General features: G+C 36.0%; 1 protein-coding gene across 1 annotated transcript; it reads right to left on the bottom strand.

Moving 5' to 3' along the window:
* Positions 1-666: 666 nt before the first annotated feature.
* LOC138705681 (general odorant-binding protein 84a-like) lies at positions 667-22,199 on the bottom strand. Its single transcript, XM_069834261.1, has 7 exons — positions 22,131-22,199; positions 20,828-20,903; positions 19,109-19,170; positions 17,285-17,320; positions 12,093-12,216; positions 11,298-11,356; positions 667-831 (listed from the first exon to the last, which is right to left on the bottom strand). Exons 1-7 carry the CDS (start codon positions 22,191-22,193, stop codon positions 805-807), a joined length of 447 nt encoding a protein of 148 aa, XP_069690362.1. The 5' UTR covers positions 22,194-22,199; the 3' UTR covers positions 667-804.
* Between the last annotated feature and the right edge of the window lie 2,134 nt (positions 22,200-24,333).

Below are 24,333 nucleotides of genomic sequence, written 5' to 3'. Positions count from 1 at the left end.
CAAAAAGAACCGGACCGACCCTTGTAGCTGATTTCAGAGCCTTGTTCACTCCAGAGCACGATAGACTGGTAACTAGACTTTAGTGGTTCGAATCCTTCCTGGGAAGGAAACTTTTTTTTATTCCTTATTAAAATTTATTCCCAATACTTTTCGATTTCAGCGATATTTTACTATTTAATTAACTTATTATTCCCAGAACATGAATTTTACCAGCTTATTTTCTAATGGCTTTCGAAATGGGCTACGTCAGCAGTCGAAACTACAACAATTTCAGTAGATTACTCGCTATCTTGTGAATGCTGGCGTGGCATGCGCAATGGCTCATTTCCGGGACTTTTATTATTCCGTCGGTCCTTTTTTTTCGTCACTACTGTACAGTGACAAATATTATAGTAGTCTGTTACGAATGACGAGCTTACTGTACTGTATCTTGCACATTTGACAATGGGCTTCTGGACTAGAGAGGGTGGTGGGACACTGACAAATAGTTCATGAAGAGGTAAGAGACTCGTTTTCCATCTCGTTATGCATTCTTTCTCTGTAAACCAAAGACCTAGTTGTTTAACGGGGCTATTTTTATAAATGCTGGGTTGAGTGAATTCACAGAAGTGCTACAGTTTTGAAGTGGGAGCGGCTTCATTCAGGTAAAACAGTATAACACCAAGGAACAATGAATGAAATGATTTTATTAGTACATTAATGTCCAACAATATATTGATTACAATGTGATGAATATTTATCAGGTTCCAGACATTGCATTTCCATGTTTATACAGAAGGTCGTGGTCAGGTGTTGTCAGCACTATTATTTCTTCCCGGCGCTTCCAATTTCCTGTTAAAGAATGTTAAGGTAAATGTGTAAATGTTGAAGGAAGACATATTCACTTTGAAATAGCTACAGATGTGGCCAAATTATAGCAGTAAAATATATTTTTAATATCAGCTTGTAAACATGATTTGTTACATATTTTTAAGTCATGCCTTTTATTTTATTATTTTAGAAGATATTTTGCTAGTATTTCTGTCATAGAATATTCTGTGATTAGGATGGTCACTTTACCTTCTCGTTATCTTAAAATTGTATATATCGTCTAAATGGACAAAAACGTGAAATAATGTAAAATATAGTGTCTTAAATAAACAAAATTAAAAATAAGTTGTTGAATATAAACGGCTAAGAATTGATTAATTCATAATACTCGCATAAATGCATATTTTATGTCTAAAATAGTTACCTATTACCTAAAGGAATGAATTGTACCAGTCATAATGCGTAAGACTAATAAGACAGACCATTGTAAAGTTAGTTTCATTTTGGGGATGCCGATAAGCTTAATATTTTACAATGTCAGTTTTTATTTCCACCTATGCTATGATAAGCATAGGTGGAAATAAAAACTGACATTGTAAAAAAAATTGTAAAGTTAGCTGATATAATACATCATAAGTATTGCATATTAGTTTACTGCAACTGTATTGTTTCCTGCAGTAAAGTGGCCACATCTGCATACACATCAATAGTTGTGATCAGGGAGCAAAACTTAGTGCCCGATGGGAGAGAGTAGTTTCTGGTTAACTGTATTCTAGAATCCCTCTACTGTGTGCAATAGAAGAGGCGTGGGTCGTACCACCTTGAACTACTGTGCCTTAGTTGTTCGCTGTTCACTTGCTTTGTGCTGCAGTCGACGAGTAACTTTTTTTTAAATCAGTTATTTCAAGACGCTTTATCATCTGCGACAGGTAACTTACAACATGGGCTAGAGACCATATAATTTCGTATTAATTCCGAAAAAAAATTCATGATAGAAATATTATATTTCGCGTTTTATCGCCTAATTAGTTGTAAAATAATTGCAATAATTTCGTACAAATTGGAAAAAGATTTTTACGTAACAAAAACCCTATATCACGTATTAGGCGTCAAAATAATGATCAAAAGGGTTTCATACATCAATTTATTGTACATATTAAAATTAAACACAACTTTATAATACTGAGAAAAAAATATTATTTGTATTATGTAACATCTGCTGTTTCTGTTTGTGGAATGAAAGTGTAGCAGAAGTGACAATATTATTTTCTTTCAATCTGAGCCTACGGTCACTAACATTAATTAAATTATACTTTGAAATAAACCTTTCTGCGTCAACAGGAACCCAGACACATTTCAACACAGATGATGTAAATTCAGGGTAATTCAACATGAGAGCTCGTAACACCTCAATCACGTAAACTTTAACATTGAAAGTATTGGATGATTATTTCAAAACTATTTCTGTCAAGGTAAGAAACGCTTGTTTCAAAATTATTTCTTTCAACTTAAGAAACGCTGCACTGCAATCAGTACTTTTTATATCCTTCAAGTAACTCATTGTTTTAATCTTTCTTTGAGTGCATTAACATTATTAACATTTATCTGTACAATATTTGCTGGGTTGAATGATTAATTTAAATTTGGAAACAATGAATATGAATCTTGTAACTCGTATTTTTCAATTTTATGAATCACTATGTAGTTTACTGACATGCTTAAATAATTCTTATATTTCAATCTTTAAGTCAAAACTGAAATGATTAATTAATTTACCTACCGACTCTCTTACATTACCAGAAATTATAATATTCATTCTACATTTCAGGTCATTAAGTGAAGATCTATGGTCTCTACCAATCCCTCTCCACCGCTGACCATTACTACTCACGCGCAAGTAAACAAACCCGTATCTACAGTCAAGGAACAGCAAATCTGTTTCATCGGGCAACAAGTGTCGCTGACTGGTTATGAGACATAGTTTATGTTTAGGCCTATATCTATATTTAGCCGTAAAACTGTTGTAAAAGTTAAAACGTTGTTTAGATTATTTATCTTAAACAGTATTAGTAATTATTAAATATAAATTATTTTCAATATTACAAAATATTAGTGAAAATGAGAATTAAAAAATCTGAATTACTGTAAGATTTCTCTTAGATTGAAAGGCAATTATTTTATCCTGCAACGTTTATGAAATTTGTTAAATCACATCGTACACAATCATACCAGGCCGAAGAAAACCTAGTTTTCTCTTGAAAGAAGAGGGTCGCCTTGATTTTAAGAATTATCCCTAGGTTTGCATCGTATATTTGTTACTAGAATTTCCAATAGATGTCATTGTTAGTGCCGATATGTACAATAACCTATAATGAAAAAAGTGTAAGATTGAAGCTAACTGTAAATGCATATTATCCTTAATGCATTATCGATGATAAGTATGATACAGGCATGACTTGAAAGTGCTACTTAACCTTTTAAACGAACCAAACATGGCGACAGATTATGCTAGATAATAACCTAATAAAAGGACTTCAAGTGAAGAGATATTATGCGATAAGCTCTTCAGAATCATCAAGAAAGAGCATTATCATCGTCTTATGCAAATTAAATTATGACTACTATGTCTCTCTCCGATACTCTACTTCTACATTCCGATTGCATTGTAACACATTGCTTATCCAATCCATTACAAATTTAATATGATTAATAAAATTCAAATCTCAGCCGTGTATAACAATATAGCAAAGTTATAAGGTAATTGACTGCATGGGAGCTATACGACGGCGGCAAGCCTACGAAGTATTGTAGTCACATTGTTCTTGTTACTATGGTTCTCAATTTGGCATGTCTTGTATAATGTAGCTACATGTTTTCCTTTACTGCGTTTTGTTCTGGATTTCGTGATATTTCTGGAGTTAAAATGAAACGTAAGTTTAGCATTAAAGTTGTAATTTTTCGTATTAATATTTCCTTCTTCCCCTGATCCGAGTCTATGTTGTATATTGGACATTGGAGCAAAGAGTTAGTAGGCCTATTATAGTTATGCATGTTAAAGTTTAATGTTTGTAGAGTTTGATCGACATCGTAATTACAAATACATATGAAGAGTACAGTGGAAAAAAGATAAATGTCCCAGTGCTGTTAAGGGTGAGATAATGATCTGATTCAATATATTAATGCAAAATTTATTGCTGTTCATACTAAAAAATTAAGGAAATGGTGACTATCCGTTATGATAATTCTCCTTTTTTATCACTAAACTTTGTAGTAATCTATTGAATCACCCTTAAGAGCATTGTGACATTAATCTTTTTTCTGTGTACTTTTCATATTCATAGTTGGATGTAATATTGAGGCCGTACTTCTGTGACAGAAAATTGTTAGTTTACGTTCTGAAATATGAAATGTACCTCCAACAATCCCGAAATACCGTAAATGTAGTATAATCATATTCAGCTAAGACTGGATTGACGTGTTTAATATGTCACGGTGACATGCCGTTTTAATAGTTCTACTGTATTTAGGCCTACAGTACTCCACTTACAGAGCACACTAATAGCATAGTAAATATTTATAGGGTTCACTGTATTTATCACACACAAATGTTACAGACATCGTATACAGTTATCCAGTATTATTTGACTTCGGGGAAATTGTCGGGAATCAGAAAACAATCATTAGTTCGCAAGGCTGACAGTAGAATTCATGCACAAATTCCAACTTAAAAAGTCTTGGCTAGTGGCACCACAGTTCCACGAGAGAGTCTTTTTGTGAATATACGGTATGTAATGAAATTTGTTTTGCAGTACTAACTTACAGCGTGCGAATTAAGATTTCTGATGAGTGGGGATAGATTCCTAGATAGAGAATACCATACATAAAATTATTATTATGCTCATTCGATACGGCTCAACGCTTGGTCGCACTGAGTTGCTTGTCTTGCATCTTGATTATAATAATAATTATATCCATGAGCAGGCTTAAGTTAAGATGAGTAATTTGTATGTTATTGATTGTTGTCATTTGCCGGTGATGATAATACATTAATATTATTTTCTTTGCTTACTTTATACTTTATAAAGTACATATACTCGTATTAAAAAATTATATTTTGTGAGAAGGGATAGAAGTTACCCTGGCAGGGATGTTAATATGAATTTATGAGGGGAGACTAACTTTCCAACAGAGGGAGGAAAGCCCCCATCCCCCCACGTTAATTCGCACCCAGATAACTTATAAATTTAAACAAGTTAGGCCTGTACTTTATACTGATAGGTTTTTTAAGTTTACAATCCGTAAGAATATAAAATGAAATAAAACTATTATGTTTATACAAAGAACGGCATATATCGGTGTCAAAGGTTCAATACTTTCACCAATATTAAATGTAATCCACTGTGCTCGGTTATTATTATTATTACTATTATTATTATTATTATTATTATTATTATTATTAATATTATTATACTACCATTATTATGGTTAGGAATTTTTCCATACCTATATTCGCGATTCTATCCAGTGTAAATATATTAATTTCTCTCTTTGTTACATTCTTCCTCTTTCAAATTAATGTTATTCAAACTTACAAACCCATCGTATGAATGGTAATTATTATTATTATTATTATTATTATTATTATTATTATTATTATTATTATTATTATTATTATTATTATTATTATTGGTGGTAGTAGTAGTAGTAGCAAGTTAGTAGTAGTAGTATTCTATGGTATTGTCTATTATTATTATTATTATTATTATTATTATTATTATTATGATTATTAATATTATTATTTAAAAACAGGGAACATTTCTGGCATAAGATTTTCTTTGCTTTGGAATCGCTAATTTTTACTAATTTGTGTCAATATGAGCGAATAGGACATTTTTGCTAACATGGTTCATAAGTATGTATTAAGCAACACGGTTAGACACTAATTCCAGTGCGTTGAATAAGAGCTCCATTTATAACGAAGCCAAGAGTTGGGTTTGTCTTCATCCTGACAGCACGGCAGCGACCACGTTTTGGAACTGGTCCACGATGTTGGCCACGGTCGCACCTATGTCTTGCAGGAAGCTCTGTATTGTCTCCCCGATGCTGTCCTCTGCTTTCTCCACTTCCAGCCGTCCGAACATCTCCGGCTGTGAAGCACCAGTAGCCATCTTGACCTATCTTTCTATACAGTCAACATGTCATCTTCTCTCAAAAACATTCCATCCCGACGAATATCGTGTCCTTGGATATGATGATTTATATAAATACTGTACTCTCATAAATCTCGGGTTTAAGTCCTTATCTCTCTCTCTATGAACCTTTTCTGTCGCATTTACTCTATTACAGTAAAACTCGTTCAAGATGGAACGTGAATAAGGCGGACACTCATGCAATGGGAACAAATTCTATAGTCCCGGCGCATAGGATAACAGCACTTCAACTCAGTTCCATTTCCTGTGCCACCGATGAGATAGCATATCAACTCAGTCCGGCCAAGAAAACAGATAGGATTCCGAAATAGGACAGTTCCTTAAGTTATTTTTTGGACTACCATTTTCATCGCCAGAAGATGTGAACGACTGTTTTACAGATGATTTAATGGCAATGCAACCAAATGACAGAAGAGTTCAACAGTTCTGTCATTAGCCTATATAATAGAGACATACATAACACCAAATTCTGAATTTCCAACAAATATGTGGGCTAAGAAATCGTCGTCATCAAGAATTATAAATTTTATTTGTCATATTTCACTCAAGAACCAATAATATTATTTATCATCCTGAGCCAAATATTTCTGTGTTCATTAACTTGCTGAATAAGATATGATATGATATGATATGATATGATATGATATGATATATGATATGATATGATATGATATGATATGATATGATATGATATGATATGATATGATATGATATGATATGATATGATATGATATATTTATTTCTACGACTCTTATTCGGTTATGATTCGCACTGGAATATTACATAGTAAATGATATATTTCGCATTACCACCGACTGCTATAACTTCGTAGAATCAGCGGTGACCAAAGCGGGTGTCGTGATTACATCGTGTAATCACAGACATTCAAACGGGTACGAGGAGTTTCCTGTACATTGCTGTGTGTTTCATTCACGTACTGAAGCCAAGCAATGGCGGTATCATGTCGCTCTACAAACTCTGTCTCTACAAGCAGCAAGAGATGGTTTCGTAAAGAATGAGAAGGAGAACTTTTTTGTTGTTCTCTCGGACAAATTGTACCTATGTTTACTTTGCTCAATGATTCAATTAGGAGTATATAGAAACATTAATTGCCACGCTGTATAGTGTATTATTATTATTATTATTATTATTATTATTATTATTATTATTATTATTATTATTGACCACTAAGTATGTGTTTCTATCATTCTTCTGTACGTGCATGAATACTGATATTTTTAGATCCTTCTCCCTAGAAGGATAAAATTATTAGGTTTTATCTCAATTTCAATCTTCTTAATCTTTAGATTAGGGTAACTATTTATTAGTTATTCGTATAATAATAATAATAATAATAATAATAATAATAATAATAATAATATTGTAGAAAAACTGATTCAATATTATGTGCCAAAGAACTGTTAAACGCCAGGAATTGGCATGTTTTAAATCATAGCCAGGAAGAGAAAGATGATATAAATAAATGTAAGGAAATCAGCTACCTAATGGGGTTTGAAATATATCGTGCTCTAAAGTCTTTTAATAGAACAGAATTTCTCGACAGAGTAATGATTAAAATAGCTTAAGTAACTTGTCCATAAGAAGTTTTAATTTTGAAAAACTAGAATTTCTCGGCCAAGTATCGAGAGAAGAATTTAGAAATTATCTGATTATATTCGAGAGGTAGGTTAGAAAAAGAAGCAAGAAGAATCGTATATTATTCACTGGCTCTTAATGACAGCAGTGACATTACTGATACAGCAAAGCTTGAGATTTCTATCCGCGGGATTGATCAAGATGTTAGTACAGGAACTACCACTGGTTGTAGTTTTCATGCCAAGTACCTTACCTCCGTCTCCTTACTTCATAGGCTATCTGTCGCATTTAATCACTGCAGCTCGAGTTTTGGTCACCGCTGTCGTAGATGTTTTATGTGTCCACCATTTTGAGCTTGTACAAGGAACAGTCTCTCTTCAATCCTGTACGCAACAGCTATGAGTTCGTGTTCTGGAATATCTGCCACAATGTGTACGATGGAGTTCAACTCATCAATTGTCGTATGTTTTCTCAAGAACATTCTTCCCTTCATATAGTTCCATAACCAATAATCTACTGGGTTAATATCTGGTAATACGACCATCAGGACAATCAGAAACAAAGATAGTCTACTCGTTTTCACGGTGATGCAAAAATTCCATTTTCTTGTGTAAAAGCCAGTGTCGGAATTTTAAAGATAGTGTAGGAAATGGAGAAAATGTGAGGAATTACTTTTAAAATACTCTATATTATTCAATTTATTGTGTTAATAATCTCAGATATATTGAAGCTATTATAATGACTATTACACTCTTACTACGTCATACTACTTTTGACCAATAAAACGGTACGAAAGGACGTATTTCAACCAATCATGGCTGCTTTTCGCACAATTTTATCGCGTTCCTAGCATTTGTTTAATTTTATCGCGTCCCTAGCATTTGTTTAATTTTATCGCGTCCCTAGCATTTGTTTAATTTTATCGTGTCCCTAGCATTTGTTTCTTTGTTTGCCAACATTTGAAACTGCGCTGGTCTGGACGTCAAAAATATATATAAAATTACAAACCACTCCAGTCGATGCACAGCAGTTTCAAATATGACTCGCATTGGCATTCAAGAACAAGAATTAATAAAAATCACTGATCATACCTATGCATCTTCTGAAATCCGATTTACAAATAAATGAAGAGCACCATTCGGAAATCCTGAATAAGTTGAATACACCATGTAGGCCTAAATCAACGAGTTCCACTTCTATTACGCACACGTCCAATATAACATCAATTGAACCACCAACCATATTAAAATTTGAAAATTGTACATTCAATAATTATTCCTTTTAAAATTATTCATGTTTATTTTTTATGTCACCGTCGTTAATTAAAACTTTTCTAACACTTGTGTATATTAGTTAGGTTATGTTATAGCTTCTGCTATATGATATTATGGATAGTCACGTATCAGAGATTGTTTAATATTAAGATTTATTGAATAGTAACCATTACAGTGTCTGTATAAAGACACTACTGCCATCTAGCATGCATCTAGCGTAATATTTGTAATGTTGAGATGGTACAATAATACGTTTGAAGACAGTTGTATTTTCGCAAGTCAATTAATATTTTATTGTATTGGAGTACTTCGTTACTTCTAATCTTTATATACTTTCTTCTAATCGTGTAATAGTCAATTAAATCCCACTCGAGTTTTGATTTTCTCTAGATAAATCAAAACGTATAGTGAGATTACTGTTGAGTATTACACTTTTACTACGTCACACTACTTTCGACCAATAAAACGGTACGAAAGGACGTCTTTCAACCAATCATAGCTGCTTATCGCACAATTTTATCGCGTCCCTAGCATTTGTTTAATTTTATCGCGTCCCTAGCATTTGTTTCTTTGTTTGCCAACATTTCACACTGCGCTGGTCTGGACGTCAAAAAAAAAAAAAAAAAAAAAAAATAGAAAATTACAAACCACTCCAGTCCATGCACAGCAGTTTCAAATATGACTCGCTTTGGCATTCAAGAACAAGAATTAATAAAAATCACTGATCATACCTATGCATCTTCTGAAATCCTATTTACAAATAAATGAAGAGCACCTTTCGGAAATCCTGAATAAGTTGAATACACCATGTAGGCCTACATCAACTAGTTCCACATCTATTACGCACACTTCCAATATAACAGCAATTGAACCACCAACCACATTCAAATTTGAAAATTGTACATTCAATAATTATTCCTTTTAAAATTATTCATATTTATTTTTTATGTCATCGTCGTTAATTAAAACTTTTCTAACACTTGTGTATATTATTTAGGTTATGTTATACCTTCTGCTATGTGATATTATGGATAGTCACGTATCAGAGATTGTTTAATATTAAGATTTATTGAAAATCATCTGTCAAGTGACGTTGATTACTGGGATTCAGATAATTGAAGTGGAATGCAACTGTTTTAATAAAAATGAAACTGAATCAACAAAGCCTTCTTGACTAGTAACACTGCCATTGTGATATAGATCGAGAACTTCTCGACGAGAAGGCATTGCTAGTAATCATAACTCATTACAGCCATCTAGCATGCATCTAGCGTAATATTTGTAATGTTGAGATGGTACAATAATACATTTGAAGGCAGTTGTATTTTCGTAAGTCAATATTTTATTGTATTGGAGTATTTCGTTACTTATAATCTTTATATACTTTCTTCTAATCGTGTAATAGTCAATTAAATCCCACTCGAGTTTTGATTTTCTCTAGATAAATCAAAACCTCTAGTGAGATTATTGTTGATAAGCGTATTCCTTCAAATCCGAAGGGCACCTTAAACCAGTAATTCTTAAACATTTTTAATTTAGTAATATGAAATTTGGTATAACTAAAAAAAAAAACAATTTAATTAGGCTATATTTTTACTTAACGTAGCATGGTTGCATGTTTATATTTTCGTAGAAAAACTGTTGTACAATTTATTATATTTTTATCGCCCCCCTCATCAACTGCTTCTCGGACCACAAAATAGCCGCGACCTCCCGGCTGAAAATCACTGCCTTAAACCCTAGATCATGTATGTAACAGATAGGTCATCGCTATGTTAAAATCGTTTGCACTTTGAAGAGAACAACCGCCAGGATCGCCACCCGTCCGCCGTAAACGAACACGAGATGGCAGTACAGTCGCTAATGCAATTCAAATGGGAATTATGATGTGACTCCTTATGTAACAACTAGATGGCAGCGTAGTAAACCTGACAAAAGTTGTTAACGTCAAAGCCTATAAGGCCGACCTATCTGGGATATATATGATCTAGGCTTAAACTACTGCATATTGACGGCCAAGAAAACATATGGAGCGAGAACGAGACTAGCCACAGTTAGTATAGAGAATTTCTATATCTGTGAGACTAGCGTCACGCAGAAACTGCCGCATAGAACTTGAAAGATTGTAAGATTCTGAAATTTTGTATGGAGTCGGGATAAAATTATTTGAATTGTTAACATATAAATATCGTTCAACGATTTAATACAAAAAATTCAAGATTAACATAAATTCATAGTCTTATGAAATCAATTTTATTATAATTAATTTCATGTTGCATATCTTAATTTCACCGATATTAGAATAAATCGTTTGTGGATTAATGCTCTTAAATACGTATTTAAATGAAAATATTTGATGAACTATTTATTAGGGTTTTGATATAACCTATTTTTTGTTTGTACTCACCTCTGTCATCAGGCATTTGGAGAAGCGATATGCTCGTTCACATTGACAAGTCACGTCAGCTGTAAATAAATATATAATTACGTATAGTTATAGCTATTACATGTTGAGAGAGGAACAGAGATTAAGGGTGTTTGAGAATAAGGTTCTTAGGAAAATATTTGGGGCTAAGAGGGATGAAGTTACACAACGCAGAACTGCACGCATTGTATTCTTCACCTGTCATAATTAGGAACATTAAATCCAGACGTTTGAGATTGGCAGGGCATGTAGCACGTATGGGCGAATCTAGAAATACATATAGAGTATTAGTTGGGAGACCGGAGGGAAAAAGACCTTTGGGGAGGCCAATACATAGATGGGAGGATAATATTAAAATGGATTTGAGGGAGGTGGGATATGATGATAGGGACTGGATTAATCTTGCTCAGGATAGGGACCGATGGCGGGCTTATGTGAGGGCGGAAATGAACCTCCGGGTTCCTTAAAAACCATTTGTAAGTAAGTAAGTATATAATAATGTTTACTCCGATAGCGCGCGAATGTAAAAGCCAATAGAAAGCGGCATCTTAGGGAGGAGTACATTATGTCACGTGCTTTTATTGCCTCTTGTTTTTAGTAAGAGCGGCAGAAGAATAGGTGTAACATATTTTTATATGATTTTGAAAGACGACAGAATAATTAGTTTTATAAAACAGTTAATTGGAGGTTATAATGACATTGGCTTCCAGGATGTAAACAATAAAATTCCCTCAACGTCCATATACAAAGATAAATAGGGAAATATGTGCCACTTACCGTCTTTTGCGATACAGTTATCCACGAACATGTCCAAGTCAGCTTCTTTTATAGCTGCGGGACCTTGGTAACCCTTGAATGCTTCCTTTAGTTTGTCTGCAAGCAGCTGCCCATTCTCATCCATCTGTTTGCGACCATAACAAAACTGATATTTCTTTGGGGGTTCAGCACAATTGGATACTCAACAGTAGAAAGGTGCTAAGTGACAAATTATTTTGAATACATTTTATTTAGCTTCCTCCAAGTGAAGGCTGCATAGAAGACAAAGCTTACCATAAAATTGTTGTTTTAGTAAATGGTAGGTAAACAATTATAATGGAAAAAAAGAAAACAATGGAGAAGGAAAAAAAAAAGAAATAACACAATTATAAATAATTGACGACGACTAAACAAAACATCATTAATTCCAGAAGAAACATAAAATTTCCTGTCCTATATGCTATCAGTTGATCACAGTCGTCTATTTAGCACTATTTGCAGGACCCAACTTAAGTGAGCAGATCGCCATATGAAAGAGATCAATGTATTTAAGTGTACAGATGGTTTCTTAGGATTTTTATAGAACCCTTCACTGCAGACATAGATACTTCAGTGCCAAGAGTTTGTCCTAGACCAAACTGCTTGCAAAAATGCGCGAATCTTTTTGTGGTGGTCCCTCTATCCCTAATCAGTAATCCAGCAACTTCGACTGACGTTAGATGATATCTTTCCTTATAATATGGTATAGTGGGGTCGTATATGTCGCACTTTTCCTGATGTACCTAAGTAGGTTGATTTTCGTACTTTTCCATCCTTACAGTTGGATCATCCGCTTGTTGATCTTGTCGGGATAGCGATGATGTCAATGCGCCTTGAAGACCAATTTGTGGACAAACCATGGAGCTCCTCTTCTACTTGGTAATTTTTTACTCGTAGGGCCGATGCTAGGAGGAATCGAATCTTGTGGTGACGAACTATCCTAAGTAGTTCTCCATGAGGCCAGGCTCCCAGAATGTGAGCAAGTGTTGCTTTCTCACTCCGACAATGTCGGCAGTGGGTTCCATTCTGAGATCTACCTGGTAGAGCACATACTGGACATACAGTGATTTATTAATAAAACGCTTTATCTCTTAAACAAGTTTGAGAATTTATTTTTCAGAATTAAATTAAAGGCACATATGACAACTTTTGACCAATTTTTATCAATCTTTTGACGATGCTACTGAAATTACTGAGGAACGAACAAACTTCACAATTTATGAAAGGTGCTAAGTCCCATAAACATTTCGTAGGTGCTACGTTCCATTTGTTATCCACAGATCTGCAAATATTATTTATTACTTTCTTCTTTGGCCTAATATGGAATTATGGCCTTCAAATATTTCTTTCTATCATCCGACGTAGAACTCGGAGAGAAGCAAACGTCAGACATTGCTGATCGTATATTTTTCAGGTGTTTCCCTTCTTTCAAAGCTCATATATTATACAGTAATATACTCTCACTCTCTATGTAAGATTCTTTCACCTAGGCACATGCTATTAAATCTGTTGAATCATAGGTGATGCTGACAGCTTTCGAAGTATTCAGGTAGTAGTGATGATCTGATCTGCCACAGTTTGAATATCATAGCAATTTCAACCATTCATAGGAACTACTTTAAATGGTTTTACCATAGGCATCCAACAAGGAAAACTCAGTGAGCAGAAACCAGCGGTCGTGACTGTCTCGCGCAGATGACGTATCCTCCAGTTCCTAGCATGCTCTCACGCCTACTGCAGGGGAGTGAGAGGGGTATAGCATGCGCGCCGCGAGGAGTCCGAGCTGAGTTTTGCTTGTAGGATACCTATACCCTAATCTCCTTCACTTTTTATACAGATAACTGAGTTCACATATACCTTTCCGACTGTCTTCATTTTCTCTATAAAAGCAAACTCAGAATCACAAGGAAGCAAGAAACTGTTGTCCTATATTTTAGTTAATTAGTGGGGTTTAAAAAGGGCGCGTCAGCTACTATGACTATTTGCGCTCTTATCTAAAATCCTTCACAAAACTTTTTTTAGTTGGTTATTTAACGACGCTGTATCAACTACTAGGTTATTTAGCGTCGATGAGATTGGTGATAGCGAAATGATATTTGGCGAGATGAAGCCGAGGATTCGCCATAGATTACCTTGCATTCACATTACGGTTGGGGAAAACCTCGGAAAAAAACAACCAGGTAATCAGCCCAAGCGGGGATCGAACCCGCGCCCGAATGCAACTTCATACCGGCAGGCAAGCGCCTTAACCGACTGGGCCACGCCGATGGCTATCACAAAACAGAAACACAATCAGAATGCTTAAAAAAAATAAAAAGCCTTGTCACGATTAAAACGAGGTTCACAAATGCAGTTTCAACAAGTCTATATTTTAAAACAACCCAAGTGCCACTATAAAAATAGTTACACCATCAAAGATTTTTTTGTTTTGGGCATCTTAGTTCATACTCCAAACCATAAGATTTTTTCTTGTTCGTAATGCCCATATTACTTTCAGAGTGCATGATGAAATTACATTTCCGCTCCTACCAATCACGTCTCTTTGCACATGCATATATGAGTCCAGTGTATCACCTACAGATACAACGAAGTTGTAACAAGATAACTGGAGGCCATAGAACATTCAGAGTTTGTCAATGTAGGTGCATACATAACTTGGTGTAAATCATTCGACATGAACCACAAAACTGTCAGGGAGCTGAGATGGACTGATGCCACTTTAAAAAAGGCTATGTGCCTTCTCAGCCTTGGCTTGGTTTTCGAGTGCTGAAACCAACGCTGGCAGGTGGGTCATCCTGCCTCAGTTCCTGATAGAGCCAGGTCACATCCACAGACAAGTAACCTAACAAGCCCCAAGTGCCCCGAGACCCAAGCCCTTTCTCTGTTAGCATCAGACTTCAAAACTTCAGCCCAATCAAATGCAGATGACAGAAGTAGGGGGGTTGAGAGTGTTGGTGGAATTATAGAGTGAAACGGAAATACTCCGAAAAAAAAACCCTACAACGTCTGCTTTTCCCGACCATAAATTTCATCACGACCTGGCAGGGGATCGAACCCGGGCCATATGGATAAAAGATCTAACACTTGAGTCAAAGATGCGGCCCTTCCCAACCTTACCGCTGCATCTTTAATTTTACTTGTGACATAGAGAGCATGCTTTTGCTCCAATATTCAATTGATCACAGGTACTGCAGGCATCTTTCCTAAGTATTTGAAATAAAAGGTGACGAAATTCTTTCAAAATTGAGCTACGATAATACATGGAACTATGTGTCTCAGGAAATTTATTTCTGAAGTGTAAATACATTTGGGATATATTCAGGTCCGGGTTTAAATAAACTTTGTTAGATTTCGCCCTGCTGTAATGGCTAACTTCCAAAGGAAATGACATTTTGTGCTGTTTTACACTTATTCTATCAACTTCACTATAAGTTGTTGGACAGTGAACGTAGTATTTCCAAGTTCCTTTTGCACCTACATTTCTAGCTGTTTTCCAACTGCAATATTTTAATTAAAGTGGTTTTGCATACTGGAAGTAGATCATCCTCAATATTTGGAACCGAAAATCGCCGACATTCATCATGATTATCATACATTCCATGTCGACAATGATGTACTGGTATGACAGTAAAGAAACCCGTCAGAAATGTTGTGTTAAATAATCTTGGTCGTAGTACTTAGAAAATAAAGCTATTTTCAACTAAGTCGTCAGTTTACTGGATTTTTATCTATATTTTTATATGCTTACAATAAAGAAACAGTGTTAATTTAATTATATTTCCCCAATATTCTTAATTTTTAACACTAGGAATGGAAAAACTTAAACAAGTTTAAAACATACCAGCTGTGTCATCTAGAGGTAATACATTATGTTTCTATGTAATTCACAACCCTACATTACCTGTGTATTAAGTTATATGCAACACTACGTATTATAATCAACAGTGCCTTTTGCCTGAACTTCACCATTAACATCACAAATAAGCAATGGAGGGACTTCGAAACGAATGGTACATCGCATCTTTCTTATGAGACGCTCTGGCAACTTAGCACTGTCTTAGGTCTAATAACACTTTAATATCTTCTGTCGACCTAGCCCTTGAGTACTATGTACAACTATTGTCACATAACTACTATAGAGAGGTCTATGAGACCTTTGTTTATTTTATGTATTTATAACATTAAAATTTATTATGTACCTACAACATCTCCAGAATACTGACCATTGATACATGGCTAGAGATTAAACAGTCTAAAACAGTTACAAACAATAGAAAGAACAAAAAAATGCAATAATGACTTGCTACTTTTCCCACAGTTTTCATTTTTAATCTTATTAAACTATTATCATGTTTTATATTGTCAAAATAATAAGAATTAAGAATATATTGCTAATATTTACTACATTTCAACATGTCAATGAAATATTTTGTTCAATTATTGTTCAATTTTCTGGAACGGAAAATATTTACTGTATGAAAAACATACTTTTCACTCTCCAGTTTTTTTTTAAATTAAACAGCACAACACTTTTTATAACACTTCACTCCTTCATAGGAGCACTCAATCTTCGTGCAAATTTTCCTGAAGCACTCCAAGCAAATAGGAACTCCACATCGAGAGCATGGATATTTTTTTTCTCTTATACGTGGAAACCACGTTGCCTAGAATGTCCTGCTTTTTCCGTCTTGTTTACATGTAGAGATGGCAGTTATATCACACAACAATCCGAAAAAATTAAAAGAAATAACGAAAACGTGTATGTGAAATAAACACACGCAACTACTATAATATATCTGTGAGACCGCTTCAAATAAACTGAACGGAATATCACTTGAGACAAAATTGAGATAACCCGCGTGAAATTCTCGAGATCCAGGTCTCGTCCGAACTGAAAGGTAGACAAAGCAAGGGAGGAATTGGCTTTAAGATAAGATAAATAGATAAGGGGGAAACAGGGAGCACTGTAGCAGACGGTCCATAGTACTTCAGGGCTAGCTAGTTGTTATGTAATGCTCTTTGGCACTTTGCACCATTCTACTGAAATGTCACTGTTTTTTAATTTGGGACTTAGAACCTTTCTGCTGTTAAGTATCCAATTAATAACGTGTTTTACACTATAAATAGTAAAATTAGAAGAATCGTGAATTGTTAAATTTTAAGGAAGAACTTACCAATTTAGTTTCCATGAACATGCAACGGATGAAGCACTGCAACAAACACAATTTCCAACGTTAGTTATATTTATAAACAAATTTAATATGCAACCGTATGAAATAGCCTACATAGCAATAAAATTGAACCATATTTATGACAAAGAACGTTATTGCAATAGAAACCATTGTTTTTGTTCGGTCATGTCCATTTTTCATCCATGGAACTTTTTCTTATGCAATAAGAAAAAGTGACAGTAGATTTACGAATGCCTTGGATTGCGTGAAACATCTTTATTCTTGGTACGTACGAGTGTATGATTAAGTTCACACACATGCCAAAGCTCGTCACATAGACATTCATTGCAAATGTAACCAAATTTGTTAATGAAATATTTATTAAAATGATGAAAGATGATATATATGTATATATATATTTATTAAAATGACTAAAATTTTTACATTAATATACTGTAGATACATGATACTTATAAGTTAACTGCTACATCTTACAAAATTGGTAGTCGTTCCTATTTGCGTTGTCTTTGTTGCCTCATACGTTCTTTTACTCTATTTGATGTGAATACGTCTTTAAAATCAGGTAGACGTATGGGGTACCAGGACGGAAACGACGGTGTACAGTTTGCAGGATGACCTATTCCGAAAGTCTAACTTCGTGACTAATAACATATTTGAAATAAATGTGATCTCGTTGGATAGGTATACGACTACGATGCGAGCATGCGCCAGGTCGGGTGGGGTCCACGGCGACTGGCGGCCATTTTAGGCGAGGTCGAATGTTTCCCAATAGTGTATCTCTCTACTTCGACGTGCTAGCGTTCTAATTTTGATACCAAACAAAAGATCTCGTCTAGTTCTGTCGATTTAAGCTGGACATAATCACATAAACCCACGGCCGTTTCCCCGACACAGCCGCACCCAGATTTCTTCACTTTCTAGCTTTACTGATTTCATATTTGTAATACCATTATTGTTTTGTCTTTTCCTCTTTTGATAAGCACTAGGCCTATGTACAGTAGTGGCAAAAAAAAGCCGGACCGACCCTTGTAGCTGATTTCAGAGCCTTGTTCACTCCAAAGCACGATAGACTGGTAACTAAGGGTGCTATTCATAGACATTTCGCTAGACCGGGCTACGAGCGTGCTAAACAGGATTCATATGAATCCTATAGTTTCAAAATCCCCTATATCCACTTTCACAAATTGAAGAATTTAACAGTAACTGGTAGCAAATAAAGGGAATTTTCAACCTTAATAGTGACTTTTAACAAACCATTTTCTTTAAATTTAATTACTTTTTGAATTCAAATTATATAATTCATTAGAATTAATTTTTAGCAAGCAATATGTGGGCATAAATCAATTGTGAACAAAATGGTCTTTAGAGGGTTTTGAATCTAGAGGATTCATATTATATCATATCGCTGACACTGGTTTATGAATACTTAAAACGTTAGTTCGCTGATCATCCACCGAAAGCCCGCGCTAAGAATGTCTATGAATACGGCCCTAAGACTTTTGTGGTTCGAATCCTGCCTGGGAAGGAAATTTTTTTTCGTTCCTTATTAAAATTTATTCCCAATACTTTATATTAATTATTTACAAATTAATGGTGAACAAAATTTAGCAAACCTATTAAGTCCCAAAATTTGTGTCACTTTCGTGTTTTGGTGCACCTGAAGAAAATTCGTAGAAATTCTAAAGGTAAAACAATATTATTATTAATGAGCTTGTTACTCTAATCTCATTTAATTTTAAATATGAATAAAGCCTGTTAAATATAATAAGATGTAATAGACTTGTGTGTTAAATAACGTCAGCTCACCTTCGCAGTTCTCACCGACTCGTCTGGAAAACTGCCTGTCATATTCAGTTGCTTTAGAAATTCTGAAAAATAAAAATTGTACATTGTGTATTACCGATTAGTTTCCAGTGCCAGTTAGTATAATAAAATAATTCTTTTCCAGAATTAGTGCTAGGATTGTCAGGTTAAATTCCGTTATTTAGATGGTAAATATATAAAGGCTTCACATATTATTATCAACATTAATTAAAAAGCAAAGAAACAAATTTAAATAAGTGTATTTCATTTCAGAAGAAGGTGCACTTATTTTTAAATAACCTAAACTTAGTATGGTTGCATTTAATACAAATAATATTCACTAAATTAATACACTGTGTTCGTAATGTAATGGTGAAGTTTTAAATTGTTATACAATATTGTAATGAAACACTATAGTAATCCGAAACAGTCGCTAAATGAAAAAATAAACTCTACAAGTTTTTGTACTACTATGGTTACCATGATTATTACCGATGAATTGTTATCGAGTGTTATAATTGTTATGAGAGAACAACTCTCCAAGGTTTCTATTTATCATGTTTGACATGGTTAACTAACGATCGAGTGTTTTTGTTGTAGTCAACAACGTTGAAATAAGATCGCATATGGTATTGTTGAACATGATCGTAATAGCTGGATTTTGTCTCTTCCAAGAGCACATCGTTGGTCCCATCTTCACGGGATTCTCTGTAACATTACACGTAATTACCTTGATATGTTTCAACTGTTTGCAGTGACCTAAATTCCAAACTCCAATGTATTCTTTCAGCAAGATGGTGTTCCTTCCCATTTTTCTGGCTTAGTTAAGAAATTCCTACATTTTTCATTCGTACAGAGATGGATCGAAAAAGAGACAGGAATTCCTGGTCACCACTATCTCCGGATCTCAATGTTTGAACTTTCACTTATGAAACTGTGTTAAGCAAGGGACACACAGTGTACCCATTAACAACATTAATAATTTGAAAGTACAAATTAGAGAAACTATCACATCCGTCACTCCGGATGTTTTTGGTCGTCTGCAGGAATTGGATTACCGCTTAGATGTCTGCCGGTCTATTAGAGGATCTGACATCAAACTTTAGTAAGTACAAAGTAAAAATTTGAGAGTAATGCTTCCATTTAGCAGTTGTTTCACATCTACTTTCATCCATTACAGTCATTTAAAACAGCGGTTCGAAAACTGTGGTTCACGGATCCCTAGGGGCCTGCAAGTATTCGAAAGTATTTTGCTAACTGAAAATGTGTTTTCAAATGACACTTTAATTAAACTTAATTTTATTTTTCTTAACTTGTTGGAATATTTTTTGTTTGTCTCAGACTATTTATTAAATTTTAAATTTCCTGTTCAAACTTTATAAGGTGAAGTATGTACCTAATTTTCATATTCTTTTATAACTATAAGCTGCTATTCAATTCTGCTTACTACCAATTGCCATTAGATGATTTCAATAGAAAGAAAATCTTCTGATTCGGAGAATGTTGTGTTCAGAATACTTTTATAGAACGTGCATTTGTTGGAAAAACTGTCCTAGGATTTTTCTTCACGTGCACTACCGCGTCGGCTCTACGTACAGTACATTCGCAAGCGGAGGAAAAAAAATGTATGCACTGTAAAAGGTTGCTTTTTTGTTTGTTCCGATATTATTATCACTGAATTGTGACTAAATTCCATTGTGGATTTAGACTATTTCTACTTACCAGGATCTATAGGGTTGCTCTCATTGCATTTCATCATTATATTCTTCATATCCATTTCTCCATCAGCTGCCGGTGCCTATGAAGAATAATATTCGTAAATGAAACTTTTTTTAACTACAGAAATAATGTTATGAAGGTAGAATAATGGTTAAATGAAAATAAAGAGAAAGAGAAAGGGAAATGGAATGGAATGTAATTTCGTCAGGGAGGCACTACGACCCAGCATTGCATGCTAGGCACATTCAGAAACCCACACCGGCTGACTACACTAAGGTTCGCTGCGTGCTCAGGTTCGAGCAGGTAACACCATTCATCTCTAGGCCAGTCTCCCCCTCCCGTGCGTCGCCATCCGGCGTTCAGGGAATGCTATGGAATGATGACGGAATGGAGAAATGTTGACGAAATGATGCAGATGCCTAATATGGGGAAGCGAAAGAACCCCGAGGAAAACTAAAACGGCGACCTTTTCCGCCACAAGTGTCACTTTGGATGAAAAATTCCAGGCCTGACCGGGACTCGAACCAGGACCGCCTGCATAACAGGTTGAAGTCTGACCATTGAATAACGGCAGGGAAAGGGAAAGGGGAAGTAATCTGTTCTTCAAAAGTTATTTTCCACAAATATTATAAAATATACCAGGGATCAAACGAAGTTCTCCTACTGATTCCACAATTTTACAGTGATGGCTAAGAACACAATAAGTTTTTTTTTTCATTTAAATTATCTGTTGAGAACAATAATTACAGCCTGAATGTAATAGTCAACTTTCTGATAGCATTCTACTAAAATAATTAGCATTTAAATTACGATAGGCCTATATCCTGAGATTTATGTTACACAAAGTAGGTTGGATCAAGTTTCTCGAATTACTTTGGTTACTCCTGATATTTAAAATTAGTATGTTGTTACATCATCTTCATCGACTATGAAAAATTCTGTTGCAGTTCAAAGCAAATTTAGGCTATTGAAATTATAATCTTTGAAGATTTCCTGTAACGTGACAAGAATAATAAATACAGTCCCACAGTATTAGTAAAATCTATAGAAAGGATATAGGCCTACGGGTAGTCAAAATTTTATCATCTTTCAGTAGTTCTGTAACCTAAAAGAAGCTTTAAGAAAGGCAATGATTATCGCATCATCTTATCCGTAACCTAAAGAGATCTTAACTGATTAAATATTCATAAAACATCTGTGAATAAAGTTTTATATCAGATTAACTCCTAAACCTCATAACTTATAGAAAAAGTTAATGATATTTTCCATATGTTGGCCCAAATTTACACAACCTTGACCTACTTACAGAGTTCACTGCCAGCAATATTTGAGATGATGCCACGAATACCAAAAACCACAGCATGGCCATTTTGCTAAATTGTCGCCTCGACGAGAATCATCTTGTTTTATATGCAAATTTTGACCTTCTATGCATGAATTGCTTAAATGTTTTCGGATGTAATTTGTTTCCATTTCTATTGAACTGCTGCTCTGTTTCAATAACGATATCTCTGTTATTATGGCTTCAATTTTCCCTATTTTTAGTTCTTCCTGTGGAAAGAGATTAGAGCACGCAGCCAGTTTTTCCTTACGTAACAAAGGATATTTTATGTAACAGCGAGCATGGGTTTTTCCAATTTTAATTTTCATATCATACTCAGATATTGACAGAAAATAAGTTTTTAGGAATCTAAAACCCAACTTATGGATTTCGAATGCTTCCCTCTAGATGTGCTCTTTCTCGTACCTCGCTTCCTTTTGTCCTGGCTGCCAACGCGCTCTGTTCCATCTGCTTTCTCTCTCTGTGCCGTCTGTAGTCTCCCTCTGTCCCGTCTGTAGTCTCCCTCTGTCCCGTCTGTAGTCTCCCTCTGTCTCGTTTGTAGTCTCCCTCTGTCCCGTTTGTAATCTCCTTCTGTCCCGTCTGTAGTCTCCCTCTGTCCCGTCTGTAGTCTTCCTCTGTCCCGTCTGTAGTCTCCCTCTGCCCCGTTTGTAGTCTCCCTCTGTCCCGTTTGTAATCTCCTTCTGTCCCGTCTGTAGTCTCCCTCTGTCCCATTTGTAGTCTCCCTCTGTCCCGTTTGTAGTCTCCCTCTGTCCCGTTTGTAATCTCCTTCTGTCCCGTCTGTAGTCTCCCTCTGTCCCGTCTGTAGTCTTCGCCTGTCCCGTTTGTAGTCTCCTTCTGTCCCATCTGTAGTCTCACTCTGTCCCGTCTGTAGCCTCCCTCTGTCCCGTTTGTAGTCTCCTTCTGTCCCATCTATAGTCTCCCTCTGTCCCGTCTGTAGCCTCCCTCTATCCCGTTTGTAGTATCCCTCTGTCCCGTCTGTAGTCTCCATCTGTCCCGTCTGTAGTCTGCCTCTGTCCCGTCTGTAGTCTGCCTCTGTCCCGTCTGTAGTCTCCCTCTGTCCCGTCTGTAGTCTCCCTCTGTTCCGTTTGTAGTCTCCCTCTGTCCCGACTGTAGTCTCCATCTGTCCCGTCTGTAGTCTCCATCTGTCCCGTCTGTAGTCTCCCTCTGTCCCGTCTGTAGTCTCTCTCTGTCCCGTCTGTAGTCTCCCTCTGTCCCGTCTGTAGTCTCCCTCTGTCCCGTCTGTAGTCTCTCTCTGTCCCGTCTGTAGTCTCTCTCTGTTCCGTCTGTAGTCTCCCTCTGTCCCGTCTGTAGTCTCCCTCTGTCCCGTCTGTAGTCTCCCTCTGTCCTGTCTGTAGTCTCCCTCTGTTCCGTTTGTAGTCTCTCTCTGTCACGTCTGTAGTCTCCCTCTGTCCCGTCTGTAGTCTCCCTCTGTCCCGTTTGTAGTCTCCCTCTGTCCCGTTTATAGTCTCCCTCTGTCCCGGTTGTAGTCTTGCTCTTGTCTGTCTGTTAGTCTTGCTCTTTCCCGTATGTGTCTCGCTCTGTCCCGTATGTAGACTTGAATTATCCCGGATGTAGTCTTCCTCTGTCCCGTCTGTAGCCTCCCTCTGTCCCGTTTGCAGTCTCCCTCTGTCCCGTCTGTAGTCTCCCTCTGTCCCGTTTGTAGTCTCCCTCTGTTCCGTTTGTAGTCTCCCTCTGTCCCGTTTATAGTCTCCCTCTGTCCCGGTTGTAGTCTTGCTCTTGTCTGTCTGTAGTCTTGCTCTTTCCCGTATGTGTCTCGCTCTGTCCCGTATGTAGACGTCTCCCTCTGTCCCGTTTGTAGTCTCCCTCTGTCCCGTTTGTAGTCTCCCTCTTGCCCGTTTGTAGTCTCCCTCTGTCCCGTTTGTAGTGCCCCTCTGTCCAGTTTATAGCCTCCCTCTGTCCCGGTTGTAGTCTTGCTCTTGTCTGTCTGTAGTCTCGCTCTGTCCCGTATGTAATCTCGCTCTGTCCCGTATGTAGACGTCTCCCTCTGTCCCGTTTGTAGTCTCTCTCTGTCCAGTTTATAGTCTCCCTCTGTCCCGGTTGTAGTCTTGCTCTTGTCTGTCTGTAGTCTCGCTCTGTCCCGTATGTAGTCTCGCTCTGTCCCGTATGTAGACGTCTCCCTCTGTCCCGTTTGTAGTCTCCCTCTGCC

The sequence above is a fragment of the Periplaneta americana genome, chromosome 9 (genome assembly GCF_040183065.1).
Source record: "Periplaneta americana isolate PAMFEO1 chromosome 9, P.americana_PAMFEO1_priV1, whole genome shotgun sequence".
NCBI lineage: Eukaryota > Metazoa > Arthropoda > Insecta > Blattodea > Blattidae > Periplaneta > Periplaneta americana.
Note: the sequence above shows the minus strand (reverse complement) of the source record. Positions and strands in the feature narration are given on the sequence as shown.

Coding starts and splice junctions, on each gene's coding strand:
- LOC138705681 (XM_069834261.1), bottom strand. CDS start 22,193: ATGGCCATGCTGTGGTTTTTGGTATTCGTGGCATCATCTCAAATATTG. Junction 19,171..20,827: donor GAGCAACCCTATAGATCCTG/GTAAGTAGAAAT, acceptor TTTATTTTTCAG/AATTTCTAAAGCAACTGAAT. Junction 17,321..19,108: donor AGTCGGTGAGAACTGCGAAG/GTGAGCTGACGT, acceptor TGTTTGTTGCAG/TGCTTCATCCGTTGCATGTT.